The following is a 17,876-nucleotide window of genomic DNA, read 5'->3' on the forward strand; positions in this document are numbered from 1 at the left end:
CGCCGTATAGACTATAAAGAAATAAAGGAAATAATGCTAGTAGTTTCGGTCGCGTTACTCTATTTTAAGCATACGTAAATTGTTGATGGAATGATGTAGCCTATAAGCTATTCACTAAGCAAGTGACCAAACGTTTTAAAATGCAGAAATAGGCTGCTACTATTTAACCAGAAAAAAGGGGGGTTCGAAGCTAGTCTTCACTGTTTATTTTTAACTAAACTTCAATTTTATAAGATAGTAATAGTAATGTACAGTTAACCTAAATCTAACTCCAATAAAAACCTTAAATAAACTTTTCCACCCATTCTCCTAACCTAACCGCCTATCTTTAACAACAGGCTGCGTGACCTATATACGGTGAAATAGTCAACTTTGTTTTAAATATTGCAGGGTCAGGGCCTATTGCCTATAATCCGAGGCTGGAAAACATTCGTCGCAATTCTAGACAAGAATTTGTGCTTACAGTGAAAGAAAATTCTGGTATGACGGCATGCACTGGAGACTCAATGTACCTCACTTATTTATTATAAATTGACGTTCAAGCCACCAACCTTGTTTGTTTTTGTTATTACTGATACAATTCAGCGTAAACGGAAAAATTTTCAACCCCATTAGAAAGCATGACAGTTTTCGGCGAGAACTTGTGCATGCAAACATGCAAATTTTGGCATGATGGATTGCACTGAAGCCTCAATTCTTCATTTAGTTATTGTAAATTGGCTCTCAAGCAGCCATTTTTTGTTTATTTAGTATTAATTATAAATCGGCATGAAGATAGAAAAGTTCAGTATGCACGTTGATGAACCTCGTGCGTCACTGCGTGTAGGACTGCAGGTGTTATGCTTTCCACTATGGATGTTCAGTTTGCAAATTGACAAGCCTCGTGCGTGCCTGAGCTACACTTTCGACGTTGGACTTATAGGCTACCCCTGTATGGAAAGTTTGTATGATACGCTGGTGATCTTTGGCGTGGCAAAGGAGAAAATATCATTACGCCACTGGCGTAAATGTCAGTTTCAGCCTTTCTGGCATGCTATCAAAAAATTGTGTCAGAAGAAACAAGCATACAAAATTTACAAGTGCAAGCCAATGACTTTCCCATCACCCTCCAAATTATTGGGCACTCCTAGCCTAAGATGGTAAAACTGAGTACGGTACCTACCAGTACAGTTTTAACCTGTGTAGAAAGCACAATTTTCGGATTCAGATTAAAAGTAAGATATTGGCATACTAACTGGTTCCTGAAACACTTTATGGCATTATTTTATAACATGTAGGCTAGTAATTTTGGACGGCAAATGTACTTCCTTTGCAGGATAAACTTTATTGTCAATTTTTTGACTTATTCAATGAGCATTATAGCCTATCGCCATTACTACTGAACCCGCAAACTTTTGACTATAATGTTAACTGCGTTCGCTGGGCCAACTTGATATAAGTGCTTAAGAACAAAACACAGTTACCTTCATTTATTTTAATGTGTTAGAGCTAATTTTCATGTGGTATCATGCACCTGAGTCAGCTCAATCAATGGATTCGGCATTTTAGTTATATCCTCTGTGAAGCATTGTATTATTTCAGGTTGTCTCAACTGTGAACAAAATATTGTGAAAAAATTACTTCTGTGGTACATGAAATGATTCGAGATACTGATAGACTATATATTTGCATAATTGTAGATATCACTGAATACAAGGCTGTAGGTTAGACTATAAAGGGTAAGTGTCCGGAGTAGTAAGCTTGTAAACAATTTACAACTTTAGTAACTCAGGTTGGGGAAGGATTGGCTTGTGCAACAAGCCCGTAAAAGTAGAGCAAACTAGGCTGTAGATTTAATTCTTTTGCACAGATTGTAAACTTTTCAAGATGATGGTGTTTCACAAAGTGATAAAATGACTCAAGTCAGGGGTTTGGCTGTTTTCATTTTAAAATGGCTTCACTTCATTGATTGACCCAATTTCAGTTGATTTGCACAGCAAAATAACTTGTTAAGTTTTGTGATGTTTTGCTTAGCTGATGGTGTTGAATGTATCATATCTATCATAAGTATCACGTCATAGTACATGCATATAAGGTTTATGATTGCAGAATTACTTACTGGGATGTTGTAATGTTACTCTGTATTTCATTACCACAGCTAGGGATTGCTATGTAAATGTAACCAAATAACTTTACGATTACAAAGTTGTTAGCCTTTAGGGTAAGTAAAGTTTGTCATTTAATCTGCCACCTATTTTCGCTTAGCGCTATGCCTTACGTGCATCCCGTAAAAGTGTCCTTGAGTGAACAGAAACGCCTCAAAGAAGTCCTTGAAGGTATAAAGCTGGCTAAGAAGTCATGTCAACAAAGAAAAGAATTAGATGAACCGTCTGAGCTTTCTCTGCAAGAAACAGGTTGGTGGCTCTTACGCTTTTCTTCTTATGGTATTTTTTTATTTAAAAGCATCTATATACTATAAATATACATTCCTGACACACATGCTTTTTACAACTCAGAAGATTTTTTTTGTGAAACAGAACACTGTGATAAAACTGTCTGTTTAATCAAATTTCTCATAATTCAGAATATGAAACAGTTGCATCGCATTGAACAAAGATATAATCTATGCATAACCGTGTTGAGTGTGAATCCGTTTATAAATTTGGATTTCATTTTTACGAAACTTGGCTGGCTGTGTTTTAGATCCCACCAGCACAGAGGACATAGATGGCAACTCCCTGCAGTGTTTGACCTGTAAATGCACACTGGCTGAAAGAAGTGAACAAACAATTCATTACAAGAGTGACTGGCATAGATACAATCTTAAGCTTCGTTTACTTGGTCAATCAATCATCAGTGAAGAAGAGTTTGGAGATGCAGCAGGTTAACATTCTGAAATCAGACTGTCACTTAACATTTAGATTTTTATTCACTTGGTAATTCTGTTTTTAAAATTTTTTTATACTAAAACAGGATACGAAGCTTATTATTGGATTGTTGCGATTACTACATCCTGTATACCTATGTCAATGAGATCATGCTTTCTTTACCATCTGTTTATTTCGTTGTTAGTACATTATTTAAATATCTGTAATCCAGTTGTGATCAAATTTTCAGGATAACTTTGTTATAATACAAAAACAAACTGTTTCTATTTTAAACCCATTGGGGGCCGCATAATGGGGAAAAATACAGTCTCAGGCCATATCAGCTCACCCTGCTCCGTGAGGGAAACAAGGGTGAAACACTACCCTACAAGAGAAAAGGAAATATAAGCACAGACAGATGCATGAAAGTAACAGCAGTGTGACATGAATTTTTTGTTTTATGTTCAAGCCAGGTTTGGTCCGCTGTGGTGATTAAAACTTTTCAAAGATTGGAAAATTTTGTATGTTCATTCGGCTTTGCGCTGACTACTGCAGTAATGTAACATGCAACATACATCTGCATCAATACTGCAGCAAACAAGTTTTTAGCATTACAACATACTTCATTGTTGCGATTGTAAGCTGTTTTTGTTCATAGGATGGATATAAAAAATAGACAAAACTAATTATTTATTCAATATGAACTGAGCCAAATTATATGAATAGGAAGAAAGAATACTATTTCACCAATATTACACTAACGAGCTTGTTGTCAAGGATAGGCAGATATATTTGGGAAAATATGTATCAGTAAACTTGGTTTGCATTAGATTTTCTTATTACTGGGTTCGTCCGCGTTTCATTGCAGACCTTGTATAATTTTGAGTTGCGCAATGCAGTATTGGGTTATGGTGAAGAAATTTTTCATTATGACAAATGCAACATAGAAATATTTTTCTGCCTTGGTAGAGGTATGCATTCTCTGAATGCTTCTCTAGTTTTAAGTTTTGTTTCTTTTTTTCCTAGATGAAGTTTTAAGTATATCTGGATCTGATAGCGATGACAATATCACTGGAATAAGTTTCTCAAGTGATGACAATCGGAAATTGTCAGTGTCTTTGTTAAAAGCTGACAATGAAGATAGTGAACATGATGAACAATTTGATAATCGCAAACCCAAAATTTATTTTCGAAACACGAACAGTGATATCGTCTCTGTGTATAAAAAAGTACTCTACAGCAGACAGGTGAGTTAACTTTCTGATTTTTGCAGACCTGAATTTTTTCTTTATTTGTTTAGTTTATTGGCAAGTAAATAATAAGCAATTCATTTATATTTCTGAAGAGTAGTAGAAAAGAAGGTAATGTTTACATACTTAGTTTTATTCAATAAACTCAATTTATTGAATAAATACCTTTTTATGTGTATTTGTTATGCAGAACTCCGATGTTGATGCAGAAATTTCTGACATGGCACTACATACATTATCCACTGCTCACAGTCAGTTTTGGACAGTCATTCTTTTAAGTGCTGGCCATTTTGCAGCAGCTGTGTTTGACGGAGCAAATGTAGCTGCCCACAAAACATTTCACCGATACATCGTGCGTGCTAAAAGAGGAACTGTTCAAAGCATAAACGACAGCTCCAAGAGCGGAAGCACCGCGAAGTAATTTTAACTTCTTGCAGAGAATTAGACTGACAGAGAAAATGTGTTTACGATATTACTCACTTGCGCTTGTTAAATGGACATAATTTTATGACAAATATAATTTAGATGTTTGTTGCATTTGTTACAGGTCTGCTGGAGCAAGTTTACGTCGTCATAATGAAATAGCTTTGGAGGAAAATATTGTCGCACTTTTAAAGTCATGGAAAGAAGAGTATTTAGACAAAAGCTCTCATATTTTTATTAGAATACCTCACTATAGAAAGGTCAATAATGTTAATCATCCTACATGCCTATTTTGTCTAAAAGGTTAAGGTCATAAGTCTAACAGCTTTATCAACTTCTGTTTATACAGGCTTTATTTTATGGAGGAAAAGAATCAATATTTGAGCAAAAGGATTTTAGAATTCGCTCTATACCATTCGTAACACGACGTCCAACGTTTAACGAAGTGCAGCGTGTACATCAGGAACTTTTCTCAGTTACTCTTCACGGTTGGTTTTAGGTTGTGTACCCTAGATTGCACATATATTAGATAAACTGAATTGTGCACATAAAACTATGTCCTCGTAACCCTGTTAATTGCTTACTAACAGAAACTTACCTTTTCTGTGTTTGTTACGAAAACTAAAAATCATGCAAAATTCATGCATGTGTGGTACTAAAAAAGGTGTTGCCTGCACTTATTAACAAATTACGTAACTATTACATAATTTTAGTAATACAGAATGTTCATGTCTAAAACATACTTGATAAATTTAAGGTGAACAATCCATGACTGATATCTTATCAGCAAGTAGGCCATCCAGTGAAGAAAGTAAAAATAATTTATCTGTCAAAGAGAAAGAACCACTTAAAGAAAAGAAACAAAAAGGAAAAATAAAACTTCTAAAAACTGAAGCAAAACGAGGTGATTAGTAGTAGGATAATTGTGGAAAGTATAGCCAAAAATTGTATAGAGGATATAATATTTGAAAAGTATTTGTTTTCCATATTTGCTTGAGTACTTTGGTTCTGTTATTACTTCTATGTTGATGATTTGAACAGTCGAATCTTCAAACACTGAGTATGAAATGCGCATCCAGAAAGAAGCAGTCAGTACTGCAGCCCTTCAACAATTCCAAGTTTCTTGCAATAACAACAACAAGAAGAAGAAACGAAAAAAGCAGGAAAAAGATAATAATTCTGATCCCATTGAAAAGGAAAATAAAGATGCTCCTATTGTTACTCAGGTAAAAATTACTTGATGGTATAAGGAGTATGATACATCCTTTTTTAGAACATGCAAAATATCATTTTATCACTTCAGATGAACAAAGCTTCTGCTCATCCACTTGACCACTTGTCATCTGAACATCGTGAAGTTATGAACAAGTTATACACCGCGTGTAAAACATCGAATTTTAAAATGCTAGAAGACAGCTTACAATGTGTTAAAGAAAAACCAACAGCACCTAATAACGATGCAACAGTAAAACTCGAAGACTTGAAAGATTCGGTAGAAAAACTGGACGTAAATAGTGACTATAAACGACATCAACAAGATACAACTACAATTGATTCTCATATTTTCGCGAGTTTATTAACATTGCCATTGGACAGTAGTGGCAACACCCTGCTACATATTGCAACAAAAGCCGGCAACAAGAAAATCATTTATGAACTTCTCAAATGTGGTGCAGACCCTGCCATCAAGTAAGTAGCTTACTACAATGGCGCTACGTCACTACATATTAACTACATTGACACTTTTTCTTTGATGAGTGAAGTGGTTTAAATTTTTTGTTTATAATTATCAGGAACCTATCTTCATTTTTGCCATACTGCATTTCTCCCAACAAAGAAGCAAGAAACACATTTAGAAAATTTCGAGCTGACTTTCCAGATCGTTATAACTACACAAAGGCACAGGTAAGATCAACGCGTGGCAGTGATTTTATACTGCAATTGGATATTAAGTGTGTGAAACGTCACTAAAGCTAAACACAGAAAAAAGTTCCAAAACATCGTTGAGTATTAAAATAACAACAAAAATGGGACAAATCGTCAAATAAAACTTTATTTTCAGATACCATCACCTTTGACAGAAGAAAGGGAAGCAGAAATGAAGAAAAAACAAAACGATAAGAAAAAGGCTCAAAAAGCAGCGAAAAAGGATCGCGATCGGAAGATGACAGAGGAAGAAGATCGAAAGAATCAAGAGGAAGATGAAAAGAAACGTTTTCTTGCTCTTTCTGACCGAGAGAAGGTTATAAATTCTAACTGATCTAGTTAGTTGTAACTTCCATAACGATTACATTCACTTGCCAGCTATTTTATTTTGCTGACACTATTTAACCGCGAAACATTGTGCATTCAAAGCTCTGTTTCACAGTAACCTAAAACTATCTTCCAGTCTAATTACAATTAAATCCTAAATAACTAAAATCAAGTTTATGCATACCCATTTTCCTAACCGTCTATCGTTTACTGTGGGCTGTGTAACCTACTTTCAGTGAAATAGTCACTCTCATTTTATTTTGGTGGATGTTTTCATCTTTTGTATGTGCAGAGATTAATCGCCGTTGAAAGAAGGATGCAGGACCAGCCAAGTATCCAGATTTCTAATGCCAGGTCAGTCAATCACTTTAAAACTTGACTGATCAACTGTTAACAATTAAACTATATGCTGTATTTTGTTACAAAGAATAGGGATATGGTTAATTGGTTATACTAATATTGTCAACTTGTGTTGTAACAGGAGATGCTATCTATGTGCAGAAAGTCTCTTTGCAAAAGTTCCATTTGAATACTTACATTACAATTTCTGCTCAATGAAATGTTTAAAAGGTCACAAGGCTTCCGCAAAGACTTAGGAGTATAGTATTTATAATAATTTGCCAAAGTATGTGTTGTTGTACGCAGTGTTTTTTTTAAGGTGTTTTGGGGGACCGAAACGGTCCCCCAAATTTCTCCAGCGGTTTCCCAAAATTTGGATTTGCTACTTTGGTCTTGCTAATTTGGTCTCTTAAAACTACTTAGCGGTCACCCAAACCAAACCTTAAAAAAAAACCTGGTTGTACGTGTTGTTTATAGACCTATTGTGTGTGTTGGACCTGTTGGTGTTGTATTATTTGTAACGAACTATGCATACATTGTGAAAACACTATTGTTGTGTGTACTTTGAACTGTTCCGTCTGTTGAGCATCTCTGCCTGTATATTTCAAGTCTAGCAAACGCCGAATACATTTGAAGAAATGCGGTAACTCATTGTCCACTTTGCAGCTTTTATTTTACAAAGATTCCGTTCAAGTGATTTCTCGTCATACTACTGCGTCCATTTCCCTCTACTTACTTGTAACTTTTTGTGGGTGAAATTTGCTTTACTGAAGCATACGATTTTGTAATTGTTCTGGTTATAAAGGTTTTAGGCAATACAATTTATTTACTTGGCTGATGTTTCCTGATTATCGAGTTTTCTTTGCTCATGGCTCTCTACTCAATGGCCATCTTTTGGTGAATATCATCCTTGAATAACAGGCGCTAGATGGCGCAGAAGGGACCAGTACAGAATATTTTGTATAAATTTTAGCATAGTCAGTGTAGGTATCTGGTTGCACAAGCCCAGGCCGAAAATGCAACTCAAAACGCCACAATAAATAGGATCTCACGAACAACATTTTATGCGTCACATTGCCTATACAAACAAGTTATGTAAAACATCAAAGAAAAAATCTTGTGTATACAAATTCATGCAAACCTTTTCGTTGACAAAAATGCAAAATGATGAAATGCACTGTGTTTGAATTTTTCGCTCTCGGGGAAAAACAACGGATGTTCTCAAAAAGAATAACATAACCGAAAATTTTAATGTGCATCATGAGTGGGTAGTTTGATTGCCTTGTTATCCAAAACGTTGGCTATAAATGAGTTAATTGGCTGTCATTTTCACTGAAAGGAATTATAGTCTACTGGTAAAACTTTTAAAAAGATAAGAATCCGTTTCTTAACGAAACGTCTGCAGTTGTCGATGAAATCAGCAGTGTCCGATAACCGCTATCTAATCTTATAGATAATATAGAAGAACGCTCAGCCTGCAGCTGCTACAGTGCTCGCGCATATGTTTTTTTAAATAGACGCTGTCGTCTCTGAGGAGTTATGACGTCATAATTAAGAATACCCACCGCGGGTGTTCCTGCACCCTTAAACAGACATCAGGGTAGATAAGAAGTAAGTTCTATTTGTGAGGAAGAAATCGGAACTACGATCGACTGATAAAGCTATTCATGATCATCTCTATAGTTCATCAGATACAGTCTTATACCAATGGCAAATGTTGTTCATTAGCATTTTTCCTTTATGTGAGGAATATAACAAAGAGGTTTGTGAGGGTAAACAACTACCCGGTGCGGCTTGACTTTCTTGTAATCATCAATTACAAGTGTGTGTAATATTTCACGGGTTAGGCTATGTGGATCGCCTACCACGAAAAAATCTGAGGATACCGTGTTTACCTAATGAGGCCATACCAGTGTTATACACACCACAATACTATGCTTTAAAAAGAAATTCAACCAGACACAATGATCATTCTTGGTTTCAACTGCTTGAACGCCAGTGTAAGCGTAAAATTCATATCCTAACCCACGAATGGAATCTGGTTGAAAGATGAAGTGTAGTGCTAAAGCAAGTTTGTCTTAAAACAAAGTATATATAAAAAAATACGTAGTCAATACGTTTATACATGAAGTACAAAAGCATTTTGCAGAAAAATGATTTTTGTCTCTCATACCACCATAAATTTCAAGTTAGAATATGTACGGATATCATGTTTCCATTGTTTAGATATTCTAAATCGGTAATTTACGGAATCTTCTTTAACTTGCTCTGCTAAGCTTTCTCAGAAATTTGCTTTGATATCTCAACAGAGCAGGCGATGGTGAATTTGTCAAGGAGCTTATAGTTTTTCTCGATTCATTAAATTATCATTATTTTTAGCTGCTATTACAGCGGTGATCTTCACGGAAAGCTTTTACGTCTTTCTAGCTACATACAGTGTGTTATTATATATGTTACTGTGCACTGGCATTAATTTTTTATTATTATGCGTTTCAAGACTTTCTTAGCTAAGCGCAATGATAACATAATCTTTTCGTTTTTTCTTATTTTACTAGTTCAACTTACGCATGCTTAGTTCTTTAACCACAGCTTTGTGAGCTGCGCGCACATTTGTGATTTCTTTTGTTTTTGTTTTTTATTGGTATAAACTTATTCAATATTGTGCATTTGCTAATAACAAGATCGAAATATTCATTTTGTAATCGAAAATTTGATAAAGCCACAAAAACAAGTACTCGAAGTTATTGTTTTTGATCTGCTATAGTTGCAAACCACCTTCACTCTGAAAAATCAGATTAGGTATACTTATAAACATATGTGGGCAGTACCGCGATACTTTTTCAGTACCGATGATACTTTTGAAAAAAAGTACCGAATTACCTTTTTCAAGAAATTTCAGTCAGTCCCAGTACTCGGTAGTTTTCGCGTGATTAGGTCAAAATTTTAACAAGTATGTGTTGAAAAACACATGTTAATTAATCCTTAATACCAATTGTATCATCCTTTGATCTTTTTTAATCTAGAAATGTGAAGTAAAATTGCGAACGAGTAACGTCTCATATGTTTTGACCTGGAGTAACCTTTACCGGGGGCAAATATTGCATTTGCTGCATCATCTTTTACACGAAAAGTGCCGGTACCAAGATAGTACCGAACTACTTTTTTAAAACAGAACCGAATACCGAAACCGTACATTTTTTTGTAGTACCGGTACCGACGGTGCTTTCAAAGTGCCGACCGCCCACCTCTGCTTACAAACAGAAACATGTGCGGTATGTAAAATATTACGTAAACTTTGAGATAAAACTCGCATTTCACCAACACAACGACTAATGATGACTTCTAATATATAACAAATAAATTTTTATTTTATTTGTATTCGATTCGACACTCATGTATTGATAGTAGGTAACGAAGTTCTTAATTATGGATGGTGCGGGTGATTATTGTATTTGCTTGGGAAAGTTCCTTACCGGCTATGACAACAAAATCAATTAAGGGCAACGTTTTTAGCAATCTAACTTTCAACTGCGCGAGTTAAAATATTATTTTCTAAAGCTTAGTAGAGTGTTCCTAAACTTGTGGACGGTACATTTCTTCAATCTGACAAAGATGCAATGAGCACACAGAAGTAAATCTTACAAAGTGTATTAGCATTAAATTCGCGATTACAAGGGGTGCTTTTACATGGAAATAGCTATGGAGCAATTGAGTTTGAAATAAGCCAGTTTATTTAAGGTTGACTAGTAGAAGTTACGCTGGCACGTTGACACACATTCACAGACCTTCTGTAGCATTCAAGTATTTCCGAATACACACTATATACACTGTGGAAAATATTCCATTTAAAATGCAACCGCTTTTTCAAAGACTAAATACTGTACTTTAAGTGCTGGAATTTTTCACAGAAACACCGTTTAAACAGCGAAAAGTCGCCATCAAAAATTACATCATTTTAAGGTAAATGTTGCTAGAATTATTCCATTGCAGTGTTGCAAATCCAGTCGAAAATCATCTAACCGCTGAGGATAACTTGAATAAACGCTGAAAGTATAAGAGCAAGGTTAGTTCAAGCCCTGAGGTCGCCTCGGCTTAAAGGACATCAAATTACAGTTCAGCAAAGCCCATAGGCAAACCATAAGTACAGTAGAATGGTTAAACAGCTGTGTTTAGACGTCGTAACAGTTAATTGCAACCGTAAAATTAGATCGAAGTTTTCAGCATTACCATTCAGGAATGCCTAGCAATTTAACCACAATTGATTCAACTTAAATTACATCATCTTTCTGTTAGAACTCGTCTTTTTGGTAAAAAGTGGTTAATTAAAAATGCATGCAGTAAGTGATTGCTCACACCATCCCAGTAAAACCGTGCAAGGCAAAATTACCACCTCTGTTACACCCTCAAGCAGTTAGTAAATCATAACAACCACCAAGCGATTTGAGACTCCACACGTCGTACGGAGGCAAAGTCACGCCTCAACGAATTGCAAACATTGTACTGTATTGGGATCTGGCATGAATACCACCACTGCGGCATATCCACAATACCCAGGGGTGTCATTATTGGTTTTAGCCAAATACTAAAATTAATCTACAGATTCGTCACGGGAACTTTGAAATCACAAATCCATGCACTACTATGCACGCAAGTCTCTACTACATACTATTTGTAAACTACTGGAAGGTCTTTGGAAGAAATGTCCCAAATCTTCAGCCGCTACAAACCATTTTCACTAAATCTACAACATATGCAAGAAAATACAGACATATTCAAACGCTTGTGAAGACATGGCACACAGATGTATTATGCAAATTATACTTTCAGACATTGTAATATTGCAAAAGGTGATGGTTAGTGCGGGCAAAACCTCTGCTGCAAGACAGATTATGAATTGTTTAAAGATATTGACTGCTTTCATGCGTGATTGCGGAAGTCACGTGGATATTTGTACGATAGCGGCGAACGGATTTTCTTTTTGTCTCAATACTTGATGACGTGATACTACGTGCTAAACTTGAATAGCATTGAAAATTTTTTAACACGAAAAGAGTTCATGACGCAGACGTGATGACCGTGAAAAAGACAGAGTGAAGTAAAGCGTGAGAATTGAAATTACCAGAAAGGAAAGTAAAAGAGTTTATCCCTCCATGAGGTACTTGCTGAATTCTACCAAAAAGAAGAAAAGTTTAAGGAAAATGAAATAGTACTGGAAGGCCAACAAACCTACTGTACAATTGCCAGATCTTCAAGTATAATTCAAACCAACTTGGGTCTCTTAACATTTATATGCCAAGATCGATAACATGGAGAGGTTTCAGATTACAGTAAGGAAGTTATTTTGTTTACTGACGAGTTACGCACATGGCAACGTCGTTTGCAAGGCATATACCACACCGCATTACTGCTTGCTATCGTTAATTGAAACACCATACCAAGGAGCCAAGGTGCAGCTGGGTTTACCATAGCATACGTGTGTATGTATGTATATATATACCTTTTTACTTGTCGTCCATTACCATCTTAATTAGAGCTAGAAGAAGTAGGCCAAATATTTTATTAGGTCAAACTTTAAGTTGCGCTTATGAACTAACCGTAAGCTTAGATGCAAAAGTGTAGGAGTTGGTCAAGGTAAAAAACAGCCTTACCTTCGTAATTGACGCATCCATTTGTGTCTTCTTGTCCAACCATCAGTTGCTCAACTTCTTCTTCAGTCAGTTTTTCACCTGAAGGAAAATTAAAAAAACTTTCTTGAAATCAAACCTTGTCTCAGACGTTTTCGGGTCCCGCATCGCATGCTCACATCATGCGACAAACGTTAGCAGCCTTTCACCAAGCTACCGTATATCTATCGGTTAGCGTACTTCCAGATTATATTAGAAATAACAATATTTACGCTTACCTAATGAAACTAGGACGTGTCGAAGTTCAGCTCCCATGACAGTACCGTTGTTTTCCTTGTCGAATACCCGAAGACCTTCAATGAAGTCTTCAATGTTCGGCGGAACAGCTTGTCGCTTGATTTGAGCAAGCATGGGAAGGAATTCTTCGAAAGAGACTTGCTTGGTGTTGAGTTCTGTTTATGCAGATCGAATGATAAAACCTGTATGTTATGCTAATAAAAAGGAGTTCAACATTTTTTTAAGTGCGCACATACAGTACAGTATATGACTATATGGGAACAAGCGTGCAATGTGTAACTATGTTTAACAATGCCGCAAACGCTTAAACATGCAGTGGTATGTGGCATATTATGATGACAGTGGTCGTTTTACGTTCGGTCCACCTCTAAACAACGTACGAACTGCTCCATTGGGCGTTACCTTCTTGGGATGGGTTATTTAAAACCTTAGCAACGTCGGCGTTGGTTGGGTTTTGTCCGAAAGCCCGCAAGCATTCTCCAACTTCGTGGTACATGATTTTGTCATCACCGGTCTTATCGAAGAGGGAAAAACAATCTCTGTATTCTGTAGGTTTTTGGGGGGTTCATAGCGCAAGAAATGGAGATAGAACGCCAGATAAAACGAGGCAGAAGTCAGTAAATTTGTTTCGGGTGCAAGATCGCGAGAATGCGAAAATAAAGTGAAGCAAGGAAACGTTTCGATAAGAGCAGAAAGTAGAGCAGATTAAGTGATAATGCAAAAAGCAAACGACATGGTTAAAATACTGAACATGCAAATATTTACACTAGTAGATACAAAATGGCGGCATTCACTTATTTGATGTTAAAACGTTTAAACTACACGTTGGGCCGGTGTCGGTGACTTTGTAGAATGACATACAAGGCATACTGCGGTGAAGGTCAAGCTGGGTGCCAATAATTACCCTCTTTTTTCGGGTTGCCTAACACTTTGTTTACATCGGCATTGGTGGGATCTTCCCCAAGGGCCCGGATAAGGCTACCCACTTGGTTAAAAAATATTTTTTCTGTGCCTCTGTCGAAGAGCTCGAAAGCTTCTTTGAAGTCTATAAAGCAATTGTATTTTGAAGTAGGCCCCACATTACACAACCGCTACCAATTGAACGTGCAAAGACTTCGTGAAACGCCATTCATGCAGTCATTCGTTCTGGTAGTCTGGCATATTTCTAGCTTTGTAACGGAAACACGTGAAATGAGCTGTGCCAGTTACCAGGGTAAGAGAATCCGGTGTTAAGGTAAGTTACATGGAGAAAGATGTGCTCTAACACCACGAAACCGTACAAGCCTACAAACGCTACTTAACGCAACGAAGAGTATTTTTTTGGAAAAGTAAACTTTGACACAAGTGTTCCAATTGTTACCAATGCTATATTACACAAAAAGAAAATAAAGCATCAATAAAGACAATTATATACAAAGGTTTTACGAACGCACAAGTAAATACCGTAAGCGGGAAGTAGAAGCAGTCTATCCATTAGTTAATCATTCAACTCGGTATTACCTTCAAGCGAGAGTTTCAAACTAGACATTAACTACTTTATTGCAAGTAAAACACCTCAAGAAAACGTTGGGTTGTAAGTATGCTAATGAAATCTAGAATAGTATTATGGCAAATGGTACGAAAATTCAAAAACTGCTGATGAATTTACAGCGGCTATTCGCTTGCGCATTGGATACGACAAGACCAAATATGGTTTGCTAGCTCGAATTCCGACACGCACACACACGCTAGAGAGATATGACGTCATAGAGATAAAGTGGGCTCCCTGTCGTTAACAAGTATCGCTGTATTAGCAGTGAGATGACAACACCGCCAAGAAAGTACAACAACATCGGTATTCTTACGTGCAGGATCAAATAATTCACCAATGTCTTAAAACATACAAAACTGTTTTCACAACACAAACCAATGCGTGAAAACTAGATGTTTAAGGCAATTTGCTCAAATTACCTTACCAGGAGCAGTGTTTTTTAAGGTTTGAGTTTGGCGACAGTTAAAAATTTTTAGTTACGGTTACTTTTAAAGATTAACTGCTAGTTTTCTGCTGTCAATACATAAATGTATAAATTTTGAGAGAGCGTTGGATAAATTTAAGACGCCGTTTCGTTCCTTAAAACATATTTAAAAAGCACTACATAGAGCCACATAAACAAAATCACAATTTAAAAAAATACAAACATATGAAATATTTATCTTTCTTCGTTTGTATATTACCTGCAAGTTCTGAATCAGAGAAGTTACTCTGCAAAATGATAAAAATAGATTTCAGTTTTAGTAAGCTTTGAATGGCATATCCCAGAGCTTTAATATTTACTTGTGCGCAAGCCACATTTTCATGTGGCATGTTAAACAGAATATGATATTTAATCACCAAAGAAAATCTTTGTTTTTTAGAACTAAATATAATAATGCTTACCATTGTGGTGATGGGATTCTATGTCACAGTTTTAATCAAATACACAAGTGGGACCTATCGGCCTTAAAACCTTAATGAAGAAGAAAGAAAATCTTCAGGTCTAAAAATTTGATGATGTCAATATCATAAACAACTAATATGAAACATTATGTCATCCGGAATAAATGTTTGACGATATTCTGTTCCTACATTTAATCGCAAGTAAACCACATTCTACAGAAAAATCTACATCAATAAGTAGTTATAGCCCTGTGGTAGTTGAATTCTGTACAACCACACACAAAAAGACACTTATTTTACTATAAGAAACTACGAGTTGAATCTGCTAGTCTAGTAACTTGTTTAATTGTACCTTTGTACAAACTTGTCAAAAAATAAATGTTTTCTGCATTCACAGACAAAGGGGTAATTTGACTTTTGTTAATTTTTAAGAAAGACAAAACTGAATATAGCTGTAAAGTTTAAAACAAAATCGTGCAATTTCATGCATATATGAATTTAAAACCAGCATGACAGAATATTAAAATCAGATTACAATGAGCATTATCAGAGTATTTATTACAATTACAATCAAATTACAAATGAGAAAAATTCCTTAATTTTAAATGGGTGTCATACCAGTTTCTTAACTTTCTAGAGAGTACTGTCTGTCTTTTACAAAAGGCCCAGCTATAAAAATTGAGTGTGCAGGAATTTACAACAGTTTCAAGAAGAGTTTCTAATCCATATCTTTAACATAGTATATTGTCTATTCATTAGAAAAAGTGACTACCGCCTAGTCCAAGTTAACAAAGAGAAAGAGTCACACAATAAGCCAACTTGTAGTTTAAAAGTCAGCTGATAGGTATCAATAAAACTTTCCTTACAATACCAACTGCGAATACCAACTGCAAATACCAACTGCGAATTCCAACTGTGATTAATAAAACAATTTGTAATATAACTGAAAAACACTATAAGAGATTGCACTTAAAAAATTTGTCTAATGATAAATTGTAATATATAGGTAAATCATCTATAAAACATCTCAACCTGCAAAGCTTACAAAACCAATGCACCAAAATGACTCTTTTGAAATAAAAGGAAGCATCTTCTTTTAAGCAATTTCCTAGAACAAAGTAACTAGATTTTAACTTGTAATTCATTCAAACTCTTTTTGCAAAAACATACCATTGATTTCATAGCAAGTGCAAGCCATACAAAATATGGCCTAAACTGTTATGTGAACAACTTAGTATAGTTTCACATTTTGATTATTTTGTGAAACTATCTATAAAAATGTTCTAACTCAAATTCACAATAAATTTCTGTCATCGCCATGCAAACAATACATATTGTGTAAGACTTTATGGGACTTTTCAATATCAAAAGACTCAAGATTAGGAAATTAACCATACAATCTCCATATTCTTTGTGCAGCTCTTTTTCTGTCTACGTATATGTAATTATTTTATTGAGTTATTCACCATAGTGGAAAGTGTGGCACCTGCTTATTTAAGGTTCATCAATGTGCATGCCACCACACCAGAATTCAAAGCTTTGCATACATGTTTTCAACAAAAACTGCCGAACTTTTGCGTACAATGGGGTATGGGTATTTTAACTAACTCAGGTTTTAATGGAAATTAAACTTAGATTAGTAGGAAGATTTAGATTAGGCTTAGGTTACTATATTGTAAGATTTAAGTTAGGTTAACAAGAAACCGTGAACAATCTTTGAATGTAAACTTTTTTAAAAGCTTAGCTCAGTTTTTTAACAGCATAGGCCCATTTAAAACGTTTTAAGTTAGGTTTAAAAGTTAAGAAACAGCAACATAACTTCAAACACGGCAAAAAAATCCTCACATGACAAATGATAAACTAAAAAATATCTGGGTCTAGTGCAGAAATGCACAACCACATGACGTCACAATTTGAGTAGTTTGGGTCTAGTAAGCAAATGAGGTCTCTTATCCTTTTGTACTCCGAATTGAAACTTGAATGGGAAAGCGTTATAAGGTAATAGAAAAGCAAGTATGACGTAATAATTCCGTAATACTTGATGCTGATATTGAGTGCAAAAGTAAAAGACGAGAGATCCTACAAACGCATCCAGTGATTGTGTATTTCTGCACTAAACCTAAATATCTCAACTATAATGGAAAGCTAAGCTAATAAATTACCAAGGCTGTCACAGTCACTAAAGCAAAGAATAAATCAAGAAAATGTGCTCTAAAAGTTTAAGCGTAATCATATGGCCTATGCTGCTTTAAAGACAGAGCTTATAATTTTTCAAACATCCAACGGCTCTAATCGTTGACACAGAGCGAGCAACATCCACCACCAGTTAAGTGGAAGAGGACTGAAGCAAAGACTAAAACACATCAAACAAAACAACCAGAAAAAAGACCCGCCCAACTCCTCAGAGAAATACTACTGCAGAGAATAG

The 17,876-nt window shown here is 35.6% G+C and overlaps 2 protein-coding genes across 10 annotated transcripts; one reads left to right on the forward strand and one right to left on the reverse strand.

Moving 5' to 3' along the window:
- The first annotated feature begins 2,114 nt into the window (after positions 1 to 2,114).
- LOC143465815 (tRNA endonuclease ANKZF1-like) lies at positions 2,115 to 7,945 on the forward strand. 3 transcript variants are annotated; one of them, XM_076964301.1, is made up of 14 exons: positions 2,116 to 2,393; positions 2,683 to 2,862; positions 3,873 to 4,093; positions 4,287 to 4,513; positions 4,644 to 4,779; positions 4,869 to 5,007; positions 5,277 to 5,423; positions 5,561 to 5,745; positions 5,823 to 6,208; positions 6,313 to 6,424; positions 6,582 to 6,761; positions 7,065 to 7,126; positions 7,254 to 7,406; positions 7,569 to 7,945. In XM_076964301.1, the coding sequence occupies exons 1-13, from the start codon at positions 2,249 to 2,251 to the stop codon at positions 7,366 to 7,368; spliced, it is 2,235 nt and encodes a 744-aa protein (XP_076820416.1). In that variant the 5' UTR covers positions 2,116 to 2,248; the 3' UTR covers positions 7,369 to 7,406; positions 7,569 to 7,945. The 3 variants fall into 3 exon arrangements, with proteins under 3 accessions (XP_076820417.1, XP_076820416.1, XP_076820415.1); XM_076964302.1 differs by having other exon boundaries at positions 2,115 to 2,393; positions 5,573 to 5,745; positions 7,254 to 7,945; XM_076964300.1 differs by having other exon boundaries at positions 7,254 to 7,945.
- A 2,798-nt stretch (positions 7,946 to 10,743) lies between these two features.
- Positions 10,744 to 15,578, reverse strand: LOC143465041 (myosin catalytic light chain, smooth muscle-like). 7 transcript variants are annotated; one of them, XM_076963166.1, is made up of 7 exons: positions 15,449 to 15,578; positions 15,247 to 15,274; positions 13,435 to 13,578; positions 13,014 to 13,187; positions 12,760 to 12,837; positions 11,778 to 11,852; positions 10,744 to 11,155 (listed from the first exon to the last, which is right to left on the reverse strand). In XM_076963166.1, the coding sequence occupies exons 1-6, from the start codon at positions 15,449 to 15,451 to the stop codon at positions 11,824 to 11,826; spliced, it is 456 nt and encodes a 151-aa protein (XP_076819281.1). In that variant the 5' UTR covers positions 15,452 to 15,578; the 3' UTR covers positions 10,744 to 11,155; positions 11,778 to 11,823. The 7 variants fall into 7 exon arrangements, with proteins under 7 accessions (XP_076819281.1, XP_076819280.1, XP_076819278.1 ...); XM_076963165.1 differs by lacking the exon at positions 11,778 to 11,852 and adding an exon at positions 12,231 to 12,280; XM_076963163.1 differs by lacking the exon at positions 11,778 to 11,852 and adding an exon at positions 12,609 to 12,644.
- Positions 15,579 to 17,876: the final 2,298 nt, after the last annotated feature.

Source organism: Clavelina lepadiformis, chromosome 7 (genome assembly GCF_947623445.1).
Source record: "Clavelina lepadiformis chromosome 7, kaClaLepa1.1, whole genome shotgun sequence".
Taxonomy (NCBI): Eukaryota; Metazoa; Chordata; class Ascidiacea; order Aplousobranchia; family Clavelinidae; genus Clavelina; species Clavelina lepadiformis.